The sequence below is a fragment of the Crocodylus porosus genome, unplaced genomic scaffold (assembly GCF_001723895.1).
Source record: "Crocodylus porosus isolate Cpor-Errol unplaced genomic scaffold, CroPor_comp1, whole genome shotgun sequence".
NCBI lineage: Eukaryota > Metazoa > Chordata > Crocodylia > Crocodylidae > Crocodylus > Crocodylus porosus.
The window spans coordinates 5404799-5420143 of record NW_017728925.1 but is presented as its reverse complement, the minus strand read 5'-3'; the positions used below and the strand labels follow the sequence as shown (position 1 = coordinate 5420143).

Genomic DNA, 15345 nt, shown 5'->3' with positions numbered 1-15345 from the left:
GCGGCACGTGACGCTCAGGAGGAGCAAGACCAACGAGGGCTTGGGCTTCAGCATCCGCGGCGGGGCCGAGCACGGCGTGGGCATCTACGTGTCCCTGGTGGAGCCGGGCTCCCTCGCCGAGAAGGAAGGGCTGAGGGTGGGCGACCAGATCCTGACGGTCAACGACAAGCCTCTGGACAAGGTGACCCACGCCGAAGCGGTCAAGGTAGGTGCGCGCTTCTCCAGCTCCTCTTCTTTGCCTCCCAGCCAGTTGGCACCCTCTCACCGTCTTCTCCCATGTAACCGTCCGGGGAAGCAAGTGGGGGTGAGCGTGGGGAAAGAACCAGTGAAGCCCCCTGGTCATTTTTTTTTTCTCTGGGGTACAGGCATGTAACTAGGTGACCATGCTGTGGTGCTGATTTGCACCAAGAGATCAGAATCGGACTTCTTGGAAGTTGGGACAGTGTAAAAAAAAAAAAAAGGCATTGGCTGCATATGAAGACAAGCCAACCACTTGAACACCAAGATTATAATAAAGGATCACGACAGAAAATGTGTGATATATATACTGTTCATAGAGCATGCACAGCAGCTGCACATACTTTGTGGTGATGGGCAGTATAATTATTCTGCTCTCTGAAAAGTCTGGCTAGCTTGATGTAGATCTCCCCACATTAAACTTTGACCACTGCAATGCCCCTGGTCTTCACAACCTCCCTGGGAGGTAGAGCAGCACCATCTACTTACATTGCATATGGGGAACTGAGGTACAGATAAACTAGGTGACTGGTCTAAGTTCACAGAGAAAATCCATGCCTGAGCCACAAATCAAACCCAGGTTTGCCAAGCCCCTTACCCACCAAACTGGGTTACCTCTATCCATACATAAGGAAACCGAAGCAGGGGGACTCATTCCCCAAGACCAAACAATTACAGAGGCATGAAGAGATCCAAAGTCTCATTTCTTACTACTGGATCAAAATGAAAAAGAGAACAGCTACACAACTACATTGAAAGCTCTTCAGGGACAGTCTCTTCATGGTACACAGCACAGTAGCTCCCTTCAATCCACCTCTAAGAGTTACTCTAATACAAATAGCAAATTACAATAGCAACGGTACTTTTTAATTAAGGATCTATCAGCCAGGGGTTGAAGTAGCTCAGGTGCTGGAGATTTTTAGTAGAATTTTTTCACCTGCAGTTCACTGTTCTGAACTGAACTGAAGCTAGTGTAACGATAAATTGTTGCCATCTGACATCAAGGTGGCTTTGCGGATTGATTTGGTATCTCATTCCAAAGATACCCTGCAGCAACATAGTTGGCAATCAGTCCAGAGGCAAAGGGAGTCTGGTGAGCCATGGAGTGGGACCCTTGGACTAATGAATATTGGCTGTCTGGGGAAGGGGGCATCAAGGAACAGAGAGTTGATTTGCAGTTGTCAGTAGTTTCATTCTGAAAAAAAAATGAGGCACTTTGATTCCCAGTTCACTCAGTTTGGTACTGTTCACTAATACTGTACTTAGGGTCTTGCTTACTCCTGCTAGTAATGCAAGTGATGCCAAAGGGGATATCCAGATGAGGAAGAATCACTTGCGTAAGAGTTTACAGGATCAAGCCCTTCATTTTCCAATAATCAGTCCTGTCCCTTCCTCTCACTTTTAAATTTCAGGCAAAAGAATTTGTTCTAGGCTAAAAACTAGGCATAAATAATCTCAGGACCACTGATTTTATTGTTTGTTTGCTTCCTTCTCCCCTTTCCCTCATTTAAAAATGTTGGCTTTGTTTTCTTCTTTAATTATAGGACAATAAAACTGGATGTTTATGGTTTAATGCGATATTTTGTGCTGAAAACATTGAAACAAAATGTGTTACAAGATGCAGTGGTTAGAGACGGGAACTGAATGTCAGAAAACCTCAGGGCTAGTCAAAGCTCTGCCACTGATTTAACTTAGTGTCCTTCACTGATTCACATAACATCTGTGTCTTCAGGCACCCACTGGTAAAGTGAAGGAAATAATATCCACCTCCCTCACAGGGCTGTTTCTGAGGCACTCTGTTAGTTAATCTTTGCATAAAGCATTTGAAACTCCCTGTGCAAAAATTACTATGATATAGAGCTTTTTGCCAATGGGCTATTCCATAACGTGATCTGACTCTGGTGTTTCAAAATGATGTGGAAACAAAAGAATAGCTCACAAGTTGTTTAGCCATGAGCTGGAATTTTGTTTAAGAAACAGGGTTATCACATGCTCAGCTGCTGTGGCATCTCCCAGGGCTCTTGTGATGTGTGGGATCAAAATGGATTTTTATAAGATGCTTTCAGGTCCTGAGGGAGCTTCCAGACCTTCATTAAAAAGGAGCCAGAGAATGATTTACACAGCTGATGATGGTTTCTCTGGAGATTTTAAAATTGAATCAAAACCATGCATTTGGTGGTGGAAGTGTTTCTCCTATGGGAGGGCAGGAGAAACCAAGGCAATGCAAGGCTTTCAAGGTTTCATTCAAATAATCGCAGGGGGCTGTTCAAAATGCACCACTCAGGTCTATGGTGTACATACGTGATTAGGAATGTACCTCACACGTCCCCCCACCCTTTTGATTGTGGCTAGGTATTGCAGGGTGTTGGTGTCTGTACCATTTGAGCTGCAATGGCAGGGTGAGGTAAGGATGTTCTTCTTCCCCAAACCCCCACTGGAATCAAAAAGATCAAATGCAGTTTTGGTGTAATCATATGCAACTCCACTGAAGTCGGCTATCTGCATGCTGTTGCTCCACAGAAAACCTGGAAATCTTCTTTCCTGTCAGTTAATTGATAACTTATACCAGCATAGATGAGGGCAGAATCTGGTCTAATGGGCTTGCACCAGGGCTAATTTTGGCCCTCACGGTTTTGGATGCACAAGGAATTTGAGATCATGGGCAAAGAAGTGTGTGTGCTTTTTCTTCCTAAGTTAGGGCCACGCTGGTACAAAATGTGAACAGACTTTAGTACTAGCTGAGAGCTCTTGGTACAAAAGCATAAATAGTTCTATAACAAGAATCCCTGTGCTCTGTTCTGTCCATATGTTTGTTTTAAACCACTGAGTATTGTAAACTCTCCCTCTAAATCTGTCTGATCAAAGTGCACTTACCATTTCTATACAAGAAGGTTTAGTCTGGATCTCCATCCATCTAAAAAGGAGTTCACTTTCCCTACTGCACTCAGGACTCGATTGTTCTGCAGCTAAAATTGACTACCTCTGCCCATATACTTCAGTACATGTAAAACATGCCACTCTAAGTAGAGGTAATCAAACTCATTCTTCAGGACATAAAATGACCTCAGGGGCCAGGAAGAAATGTCCTCTCTGATCATTCTGAAATTGGCTACCTGGCTTGCTCCATTATGGATTTCATCCCTTCCTCTGAAGCATCAAAGGTGGCCTACAGTCAGAATCTTAGCTTGTGAGGATACTGATCTGCTCCCCTGTGGCAACGTCTGGGTGCCTGGATACTCATGCTGATGGACTCTGTACAAAACCAGTGCAGTTATGCAGACAGAGACGTAGATAAATACATAGATGTCCCTATTCATAGAGTCTCTTAAATTTGCGGGCTGAATAATGCATTCTTCTCAGCAAACCAAGGTAGTTCAGTCACTTTCTTCTTTTCTAGCTTTTGATCATGTATCTGACCTTGCAGAAACAACCTGGCCTTTCTCGGCATTTTTCCCACAGAAAGCAAGAAGAGGCTGAAATGAAAGGAAGTTTTCTCTGGCTTTTACTTGCTGTCCCCTACATTCAAGTAATCTAATAATATTTTTTAGAAGTCTTAAAAAGACACAATATCCTGAGAGTGGAATCTTGGCACTGAGATAAAACTGCCACTAAGCCAGGTAAAAGAGACATGAATTGATGAGTTACACACCATTCCTCCTGAAAAATTTACTGCTGCATTATGCCCTGTATGTTGGAGATGAAGATAACTTTGAGTAAATTAGATTAAAAGTGGAATTGTGACATAAGCAACAAGATTACCTAAGCACTTCAAATCAAATTACTTAATGACTGACTGCTTAACCCCTGTGTGAGCACTGGAGTTTTGTGCTCCACAGTTGGTGTGTGTTTCTTTCAATCAAAATTAAGTGACTTCATTACAGTTATAGCTCCATCATTTTAGTGTTCCAGAGCACGCATTACCAGAAGATTGTTGTAATTTATATTATGCTTTATGTGAAGACATTTGCCTTATCTATAGGTTTCCTAGAGCTTATCCTGTTGTCTAATCTTGCTGCTCTATATCCTTCATATTATAGCAACAGACAAATAAGCATATTTATCAAGAAGCCTTCATATTATCCAGTGCACGGTCAATGTGAGCCAGGGTTTTAGGTACCAGAGAAATTGTACAAGGAGAAATGTTTTCTCTTTGGTTACTACCAGGTTTTTTATTCTGTAGTTAATTCTTTATCCACTCCCCCACCGGTTTGTGGTAGGCTGTCATTTCATTTAATTTCAAGGGAAACGATGGATAATTGGGCCACATCCTCAGTTGGTGTTGATCAGTATAACTTCAATGGGGCTACTCTGGTGTACCTCAAAAGAGGAGCTCTCTGACTGAATCATCTTTAGTGCTACATTCATGGAAAGCCAGAAGTACTTTACAGTCAATGGAGTTATACTGATTTACCCAATCAGAGGATCTGGCCTTATGTATCTGATTCTACTAGCGCTCACAGTGGGGCAGATTCAGAGTAAATTCACCCACACCATTGGGATATATCGATTCATCCCAGCTCAGGATCTGGTCTCGAATCAGATTCATATTGCAAGGGATCTGGCAAAGTGAGTCAGACTCTGATCTAAGTCACATGGGTATAAACCCAGAGTAATTCCATGGGCCCACAGCAGATTCACACTGATGTAACTACGCTCAGCATCTGTAGCTGGGATGAGGAGCCAGGAGAGATGCCGTGATGTGGAAGATCTGTTACTGATTCCAAATGAATATGGAATTGCAATGAAGCAGTCTGAAAGCCTACAAGCTATCTGTCCCTTGAGCAGGTGTCTTCTCTTCCTGCAGCTCTGTCTGAGAGGGCTTGCATGTGATGGAACAGGCTTAGGTTGCTGAAAGCTGGATTTTGTCCATTTAGACTTGTTTGTCTCAGATTAGTGCTCAAGGTTTTAATTTATACAGAAATGTTCTTTCCCTCTTGCACTGTACCTGTGCCAAGCAGACATTTTTTTTTATATCAAATATCCTTTTAATTATTTTAATGTTCTATTCACTTGGACATTCATGACAGTGAACAAGGTGATCTTTTAAAGGCTATAATATTTTGTACAAGTTACAAAGAGCTCCAACTGCTGATTCTCTAGTGGGGGCCTTGCAGCATTGCTAAGAGACTGCTGCGAAGTGACAAAAGAGACATGCTGATCCAAACCTTGAAAATATATTTAGAACAAAACTAACTTCCAGGCAACTGAAAAGAAAATGGGGCTCACTTTGTTGTTTCTTGTCGTCACTCAATTAATTGATTGGCATTATGCGATGCTGCTTATTTGCTAGTCAATAATTGCTGTTGTGCTACACAGTCCCTTATGTCAAAGGAGTCTGTAAGCATAGGTGTATTCTTACCAATCCCCCAATGCTTGTGTTTTCTGGATTGCTGGATGAGGGAATGGTTGGATGGATCAGCCCCTGATTTCCAGGAAGATCTCAGACCTGTCCTCTCTTAGTTCTTCTCCATCTTTGTTTATATTTTAGAAGCCAGCGTGCAATCCAGAGGCTATAAATCCTCCTTCCCTGTCAAGGAACCTCTGCTGTGGCTACAACAGGGTCAGAGAGTATGTGATTACCATCTGCCCCAGTAATTAGCTGGAGGCAGTAACAAAGTCCTTGGCAAATGGATCTTTCTTAAAAAAAACAAAACAAACCCCCCCCCCAAAAAAAAAACAAAAACCCCACGCACCTTGTGCTACAAAAAAGGAATCAAAAGAAATGTTAAAATACAGTAATCAGAAACATGGCCTCAGGCTTCTATTCGGTGAACAATTTACATTTTAATTCCAGCAGCCACTTGAGTCCAAAGAGTAGTAGGGGAAGTAATCAAAGTCAACAGGCATCCCTTTCTAGTAAACAGGAGAGGGGAGGGGATGGACTGGCTCTTTGAGTCAGAAACACTTGCATTTTAAAATTGTTTAAAAGTTCCTGAAAGAGAGAAACTGCTGGCAAGGACCAGCCAAATATCTGACCAGTCACCTGCAGCTTTGCTAATGCAGCTCTTGCCTGGCCTCTTTGTTATAGTCTACCTGGGCTGCCAGTGTGCCTCACTCCTGACCTGAGAGTCAAGAGCCAAGCCAGTCCTGAGCAGAGGCTACAACAAGCAGGGCAGTGTTTTCTGTGGTCATCAACTATGCTGAAATGATCAACTTCCTCCTTGTATAACCTGAGGGAGGGTTTGAACTCGCATCTGTGCAGGAAGGAAGGATTGGTCATGTTGCTATTGTACTGGGCTGAGGCACAGAAAAGGTAGGCTCAATTCTTTGATCTGCCACTTGAGTTTGAAGGCAAAACACAGTGAGCCTTCCCATTCCAGTTCTGCAGTGCTCCTGCCCCCAGGGGCCTGCCAAGAACCCTGCCTTGCCCTGCCCACCTGGTCCTGTTCCACGTTCACCCATCCTGGACATGAGACAGGAAGCCACATCGAGAGCGCTTGCCAGTGCAGCTCTCAAGATGTTGGGCTCTGGCCCACGTGAGAGCAGTGGGAACATCCTTAGGGTGGCTTCACCACTTCATTTCCAGGTTTAGCGGGCACTGGCAGGAGTGGCTGGGGATGGAGTTCTTCTTGGCAGTACCTGAGCACTCTGGAAGTGGTAAAGATATGCCCTTAGTGCTCAGTAATCCTCTTTATTATGCCAGTAAATCATGAGCAACTCTACTGAAATTAATGAGATTATAGTGATGTAAGAGAGATGAGAATAAGGTCCTTAGTTTCACTTTGCTAACAGGCCCCATCTGTTATATGGGGGCAATATTACTTTGCTTCCCCCTCTCCAATCTACCTAGATGCCAGGCCCTTGAGAGCAGGGGCTATCTGTTACTATTTGCACATTCAGTACCTACAGCTTTGGGGCCCAATATTACTGAGGCCCATAGTTTCTGTTGGAATACAAATCATAATAAAATGCCAATTTATTGGACTCCCCATAGAGAAATGCTTCTGCATCAATAAAGGAATGAAGACATTGACCCCAGAGATCCGAATGTATTCTCTGTTCAAATACCTATTAGGAGAAAGCATTGAGGTGGTACACCAAATAATTCACGGGTTAAACTATTGCTTTCTCCACCCCACTCTTTCTGGTTAGGATGATGGATTTTTGATGCCTTCTTCAATGTCATGTCTCCTCAGAGAATTATTGGACTGTAAATTACCAGCAGTTGCACCTAAACTGACAACATATTTACTAGAGTTATTTTGCTTTGCTTTGTAGATTGTGAATTGCTTGGATCTTCCCTGTCACTGAAGGCAGAGCTTGCATTGCAAATAAAGGCAAAAGCTGGTCAAGCAGAGATTCCCACAAAACCTAAGGGCCAGCCCTGATCTAGCCCCATACTTGGCATTTCTTGGGCTTCAAATGTAACATTCTGCTACAGGGAGGAATCCACCGATAGGAAGGACTCTGTAGGCTGCTGGGAATTAGAGACGGGTGATTATTTTCCTTCTTTATGTAAAGTAGCTTGGTTTTCCATCAGTTGATTATGTTTGGGGGGGTTTTAACTGATAACTGAATATCAAGGAAAAAAATCAGTTTAGGATTTTTTGATGGTTTTCTTTGGAGGTTCTCCCTCAAATACCCACTATTTTTTCGCTTTCCTTTTTGCATAGCAAGGCACAGACGAAGAAAGGCAGAAGAGCATTATGAAGGAGGAAGGGCCATGAAATGTGAAAGTATTTGGAGGATTTGGTTTATGACCAAAAACCTGATTTCTGTTCTAAAAAAAAAAAAAGTTCAGAAAATATTCTTTGCAGACATTCAGTGCTTTTTGACTTGCTGCCCTGGTAATAGGGACACACTTCCAGCTGATCTAGGCCATAGCTTCACGTAGATTTGAGGAGGTGACAGAGTTCACATAAAGCAGGAGACCAGGGCTAGTGGTTTCTACTGCAGCCTGGGGCCAACCTCTTGATAAACTGAGGCAAATGCCTGAGGAGCTTGGAGCTTCCCTCAGTAATCCTCAAATTCCTGGACCGGATGAAGCAGTGGGGAGAAGCCCAGCCCACACTGAGTCTCCAAAAGGCCTTGAGTCATATTTGCATAAATTCATATAAGCACTCATGCTCATTTACATCAATTTGCATGCTTGCTGGCTATTTGATAACCAATATATGTGATCCTTTCCCCATTTTCTGGGCTGAATCAAATGTTCCCTCCTGCGGAGACTCCAGAAGCAATCCCCCATCTCTCTCCCTAGACAGAGCGTATCTCCATTCCCCCGTCTCTGTTCCTGGGGGATGCCCCATCATTCCTCCTTTCTTTTAAGTTCTAACTACACCTCCCCCTCTGTGAAACCAGAGGCATCTGTATGTCTGTCTGCTCTTTTTGCCTGCTCCACTTGCTCAGCACCACTTAGTCGTTCTCCCAGCGCTCTGTCTCCCTCCCCAATGTGTCCTTTGCTCACTTACCCACGCACCCCTCACAAAGGCCAGCCTGAGGAAGAAGTCAGCAGGCTGGCTCACTCCCCTCTAGTTTGCAGCTTGGAGGGGACAGTGGTAAAAGTCTGGCTAAGGAAACCCAGAGGCTGCAGAGGACATCAATTAGATCAGGTGAGAAAGAAACCAGTGAGGCAGAAAACTTGTGGAAGGAGGCAGAAGAAGCATGGCTCTGTAAGCAGGGTCATGGTAGCAAGGGTGTGGGGTCACTGAGGCCCACCTGCAAGGGGCTGCGTGACTGCATCAGACCTAGTATTCATGCTGCAAACCACCCCCTGAGAACTGCTGTAGTGAAGTAGCTCCTCTTGTTGTCCAGGCCCCGCTGAAGAGCATAGACTTGATTTGGGTCACAAAATACAAAGAAACCAAAATAGCCTGAAAACAGTGGGCTATGTTCTGCCCTCATGTGTTCCCGTGTGGCCCTACGCATATTTGAGGAAAAGGTAATGCCTGTCACTACAGCTAGGGCTTAGAAAAGCCTGTCAGAATATGGCCAGGACTCCATTGCCTTTGATTATCCTCTTCTTGTCCTGTTGTTATTTTTTAAATGCTGGCGAAAGATCCTGAGCTAACAATCTTAAGGACAGACACAATACACTTGCTTCACATGGCCCTGCCACTACATTGCATCCCAGTTCTTCAGAGCCCTCTAAAACAAAATAGCCCATACATTTTTACCCCTTCTGGGGAGTATTTGACCAGTTGGCACTAAAAAGGTCTTACTTTGCCTCTCTTTTTGCTCACCCCTTTCCCCTACAACACATGCAGGCAACTTTCTCTGTGCCTCTGATAGTCATTTGTTTATATCTGATCTAACTGGGCCAAAAGGCAGAAAGGTGAGCATGTTCAGCTCTTCAGATTCACTTTTATTTTCTAATAGGAACATCGCAGGGTAACACAGAAAAAAAAATGATTGTGCAAACCTGTGCAGATTGCTCTGGTGCACAGTGAAAATGCTTCCAGCTGTGTATGAGCCCACACCTACAAAAGCTCTCTCCTTCCTCTCTGCTTCAGTCTTGCCTGCCTGGTAACAAGACAAAACAGTGTGGGAGTCCTTCAATTGTCTCTAACCTCAGCTTCAACCTTTGGAGTTTGCAGCTGGAGAGCATTACTCAGGCAAATGTTTGGATTCCTATCCAAAACGCCTCAAGAAACTAAACTGTTCTGTTTAATCTATTATTGTTAGAATAAAGGGGGATGGGAGGGTGGCAGCATGGCCTATAGTTAATGCTTCTTGTATCAAGCTGTGATCTGCAGTAGAGCCACTGACCACATAAATTGGAATAGATTGCTCATTTCATTTGCAGCGAAGGTGAGTGAGTGGGCCGCGTCCAATATGAGACGTGCATTTTATTCAAGCTGCCAGAAAACTGCTGGCGATTAACAGCCATTGATTTATGACATCTGCATTCCTGCTGAGGGAAATTTGAGGGCCCAGGAGAAGTTTTAAGAAGCTTTCAGCTTCCTTGGGGAAAGGAAAGACCAAAGAAAAATAAGGCGGGGAGAAGAAGAGAAACAGAAGCCTTTGACAGTGTTAGGTGCCAGCATGGGGAGAACACTATTGACATAAATGGATTTGCAGGAAGGATGGAATATGTCAGAGGCATTGATCCTAGCAAATAAAATGCTATATTGCAAATCCATTTAATATAGCCTAGAGCCGTTCAGTAGGCAGTGTACTTATATCTATGACTCATAAGGGCTAGAGATTCTTGGGCAAATATGCTATTTTAAAAGCTCTGTGTGTGTGTGTGTGTGTGTGTGTGTGTGTGTGTTTCTTTTTCAGACGCACTTTCTAAGTCATAAGTAACTTAATAATTTCCTTTTCAGAGGATTGGTAGCTTTATCAAATCTGTTCTTCTCCTTTATCTTTGACACTTGCCTCACGTAATATTACTTCTCGGTGATTAGTGTCTGTTTCACTGTTATGGCTTTCTAAAAGCTTTTTCTCCAGTCTCCACAGCCGCTCCGTCTGTTTCCTTTAAATTCAATATTTCTTCCCCTCCCCCCACGCACACACACGTGTTGACTGATATCAGGAACACAACGCCTTTCCTCCAGCAGTCTCAAAATTCTTTACAGATGGGGGTAATTACAAAAACTCACTCCCTAATGAAGTGGGGTGAAGCATGGCAGCAGCTGACAGCAGTATGAGAAAGGGACCCAACTGCCAGGGCAGAGGGAATTTGGGGGATACAGAATTGTTTTATTTTTCTGACATGACCTCAGTGTGTCTAGTGCTTTATAGACATGAAATAAGAGACCCTGCCTTCAAGAGTTTAGATTCCCTAATCTAGTGTTTGCATAATACCATCTCTGCCCTGACAAGAGGCAAGAGAATTGTAACATCGTCCAGAAACCCGCATCATAGCTCATTTCACCCACAGAGCTGAGAGATTGATTCCCAACCCGCATCACACACTCAGGCCTCTCCAGATGGAAAGGCAGGCCCCCAGATTTTTGCAATGTGGAGTCGTATTGAAAACTGAGAACCACAGGCCTAAATTGGGTCCCAGGTCAGGGGATACAGTTGTTTACCAGTTTCTGCCTTCACTAGCCCTTTTATTACTTTTGGTTTCAGTCTTTCTCCATGTTATTGGAAGGAAGGAAGAAAGGCTCTGCCAAAGCTTTGTGATTAAAACCTCAGGGCAAAATTCAGAGTACGGCTCTGTTGAGATCAATGGATTTGCAGTAGCTTATGCTAAGGATGGGAGTTGATGCTAAGGGGCCAACATTTCCAAAGATGGAACAATCTTGAGTGGGAAAGGGAAGGTGCTAGGCCGCGGGGGTGGTTAAGGAGGAGTTGGACTAGCAAGCATCTGGATGGCACAAGCAAAGAATTGATTTATATTGGACTTTGCTGCCATTTCTTCCAGGATGGGAAGGGCTGAAGGAACTTGCTGACAGAAAACTGGGCCTTGGGGAGAAGGTTTCCTTTGTTCCTTTGTCCTGAGATCAGCCATCGAGTTTTCCTTCCTCTCAGACCAACCTCTCGCTGATTCTGTCTTGATCTGTTCCAGCTCCTGGTGGTGTAAGTTCAGGTGGAGAGGCCCTGCTCTCTTGCTGGAGGTCAAACACCGCCTCCCTTCCATTACTGTTCAGGAGTTGCCACCAAAATGCGCGTCGGCTGAGTTCCCTCAGCGCGCAGCTCAAACTGGCATGACAGCCGCTTGCCAGACACGCTTCCCAGGGAGATCCTGGGTGATCAGATGGAAGTCTTCAGCATGTTTGCAAGTGGGAAATAGGACCACATCTGCAGGTGCATGCTCACAGTAACAAATTGCTGTTCGGTGAGGATACAGGACTTGCTGGTTTGCTTTTCACATCCTTTTACATTTGATAAAATGGTTTAATTAAGAATTATGACAGCTCACAAGGACTGCCCTGCCCTGGAAGGCTGCATGCTATGCACCCTCTCGCCTGTGCAGATGCTTACTGCAGAGCAAGTCTTGCCCCCAGCGAACTTATAAACAAGGAGAGAAACCTAATAAGACTTTATTGGAAAATGAGCTTCCCCCTTGCTCCCAGCAGTAAGCCTGACTTAGCCTGGAGACCAACCCCTTGTCTTTTCCCTGGAGATGGTCCCTCTCAGCTCAGAGCAGTGGCACTTCAGCAGGCGAAGAGATGTCAGGAACACTAGCCCTGCTACTGCCCCTGTTGTTAGTTAACATATCATCTTGTGGTGCCAAGACCAATCAATCCTGTGCCTTCTTGCCAGCATGGAATTAACTTTAAAATGAAATTAAAATAAAAGAGAGAGAAGGATGAGATTTCTGCTTGAAGCCATAGCACTAAACAGCTGAACAAAGACTAGGAAACCACTGGAGTCACTGATGTCAGCCAGTGGTCTGAGACCCAGGCAAAGAAAACAAGCACTGAAGCAGGTGGGGGTCACTCAACCATGCAGTCAGGTTCCTGCCTGAGACAGTTCAATTTGGGCTCAGTCTCTGCTCTGGCACAAACCCCTGTGTGACCTTGGGTGAAACACGCCACCTCTCAGTGCCTCAGCTGCCTCCTATGTGAACTGGAGAATTAACACTTCTGCTTCCCCACCCTTTGTTCATCCTGTCTACTTAGATGGTCAGCTCATTGGAGCAGGAGCTTTCTGTTGTGTCTGTACACTGAGGTCCTGAACCTAACCGAGGTCTCCAAGTGTCACGGTACACCAGTGTACGCAGCCCCTGGGCAGCCCTGCTGAAAGGAATAGGATGGCCAGGGGCAGGCTGCCATGAGCAACAAATGAGCAATCTGTGTTTTGCAATGGAGCTTTCCTAGAGAGGAGAAGAGTGTGGCCTGCAGTGCGCAGGTCAAACCTGGGCACCTTGGGCTTGGTTCAGTGATGTCCTGTGGCCCCCTGCTAGCATAGAGGAGCTAACCCTGCCCTGCCCCAGTTTAGGATTTGTGTTAAGAGTGCCTGGCTGCAGCTTCTTTATGTCCTGGTCTTTCCTAGCTGTCTCAGCGGTCCAGCAGGGTAGGGGTTGGCTAAGCACAATAGGACAGCCTGTTAACCTACCCCAAAAGCTAACTCAGCCTAGTGTACAGCCACCTTTGCCCACATCATCCCTGCAGTCCAGGGTTTTTGACCATGTTTTGAACCTGAGGCCAGCCTTTCTCTGGATATCGCTACAGAATCTCGCTGCACATGTGCTGTAATGAAGTGGCTCTGTTCCTTCAGGTACTGGACTTTCTGAGAGCTTACAGACAGAATCCTGTCACTGTTGCTTTCCAGTTCAGCCTATTTGCACTTCCCTTCCTCCAGGTCAGAGGCCCACAACAGTTTCCATTTAGATTGCACCTTTCAATCCAAAGTGTTTCCTCACAGCATCAAAGGGACTCTTATGAGTGGCAAGACTTTAACTTCACACATCACTCGGAAGATGCTCTCCTTGCCCTCCAACAACTAGATCAATGCTGAAGCACCCATACTGTTTCTTTCATCTCACTGGGTTACCACTGGAGGATTTTCACCCTTTATCATTGACTCTCAGGCTTGCCAAAAACTTAAGAGTTAAAACAACCCAGTGCAAAGGTGATACATTTGCAGGCTGCACTTCATTACCTTAGTAGTTGGCAGTAAATTGCACTATTAAATCCACTGTGCATCCTAGTGCTGTAGCAATAAAAGTTGACAAGCCCAGGGAGATGGTAAATAATTTATGGGAGCTCAGCCACTCATTCTGGTAGTTGTGGTACTCTTTTGGAGTTGGCCCTGGGTATCTTCTAAAGGTAGCCTTCTCTCTTAGCTGGATGCAACCAGCAAAGCACCAGCTGCTGGAATAAGCAAAAGCTGAGCTGTTTTAGCTCCTCTGTCTATGACAAAAGACAACAGATAACATTGTTCAATGGATAAGAAAATTACCTGCAAACTTTTCCCCTGGTAAGTAAAGGCTGTTCCCCTCTTGACACTGAAAGTCATTGAGAGTTCTGTCTTGATGCTGATGGCAATGCACATCCATCTGGAACCAGAGAGATTAAATGGAGATGGACCAGGGCTTGAGTCACTGAGAGAAATGCATCTCCAACATGTTAAGAAGAAAGCCCAACCCAAACAGTCTCTCCTGAGTAATAGGATGAGGAATTCAGAAGAGACCACAGGGGGGGAATACCTGCAGTTATGCATATTCCTAGCCCATGGGTGGGTGATAATGAAACTACAAATCTCAAAGTCATTCACAAAAGTGGATAAGTGTTATCCTCAGTGTTATAGTTAGGGAAAGTGATGAAAAGAGAAACAGGAAATGGTTGGCCTTAGGGTATGTATGCAGCAAGTCAATGGCAGAATTGATAAAAAGAGCTATGGGTTTCCTGACTCCCACTCCCACCAAGCCACACTGAATTGCCTTGCCATGGCTTGTCTACCAAAACAAATAACAACAATGACTGTCCTGCTGGGACTGAAGTAGTATAGCATATGGATGTTCCAGCTGATATGATCTAATGAGTCTTAATTTTTAAGAAGGTCCCAAGCATGATGACTTACCCTCATGTAAAGGTAAGATCATCCTCATAGTGGCTTGACTCATAGCTTGTCTTTGTTCCTCATCGGTCCACGCCAAACAGGGAGCAGGAAACACTTCAGCTCTTTAAAGAATTAGTGGAGTAGCAGCTGCAGGCTGCTCATTATTACTATCTATGAGATAGGGATGGCAACTCCTGGGTTTACTTTATGCCCAATGCTTAGCCTTGATATTTTGATTCAGCATCTACAGTTACAGAGTTGTCTTTCACCTGATATTTGGCTTTGGCTCTGGCTCTGGAATACACCTGCAACCTTTGGAGATCTTAGGAGCCATTTGCAAAGTAAATATTGATGCTTATTTTGGATGTTTCATAGTTTCTAGGGTCGGAAGGGACCTGAACAGATCACCTAGTCCGACCCCCTGCCATGGCAGGAAAGAGTACTGGAGTCAAACGACCCCAGCAAGATGTGCATCTAACCTCCTCTTAAACACCCCCAGGGTAGGAGTCTGCACCACTTCTCTTGGAAGCTGGTTCCAGACCCTAGCTGCTCTGACCGTGAAGTAGCGCCTCCTGATGTCTAATCTGAATTTACCCCCTGCCAGCTTGTGACCGTTATTCCTGGTCACTCCTGGCAGTGCTCAGGGGAACAGGGACTTCCCCAATGCCTGCTGGTCCCCTCCAACTAGTTTGTAACAGGCCACTAGATCCC

General features: G+C 44.8%; 1 protein-coding gene across 2 annotated transcripts in view; it reads left to right on the top strand.

Moving 5' to 3' along the window:
• Positions 1-15345, top strand: part of WHRN (whirlin) — a 108318-nt gene that overhangs the window by 594 nt on the left and 92379 nt on the right. For both annotated transcript variants that reach the window (XM_019540628.1, XM_019540627.1), the window contains exon 1: positions 1-205. This exon is cut by the window's left edge and continues 594 nt beyond it. In XM_019540628.1, coding sequence (XP_019396173.1) covers positions 1-205 — 205 coding nt within the window. The remainder of the gene's footprint in view (positions 206-15345) is intronic.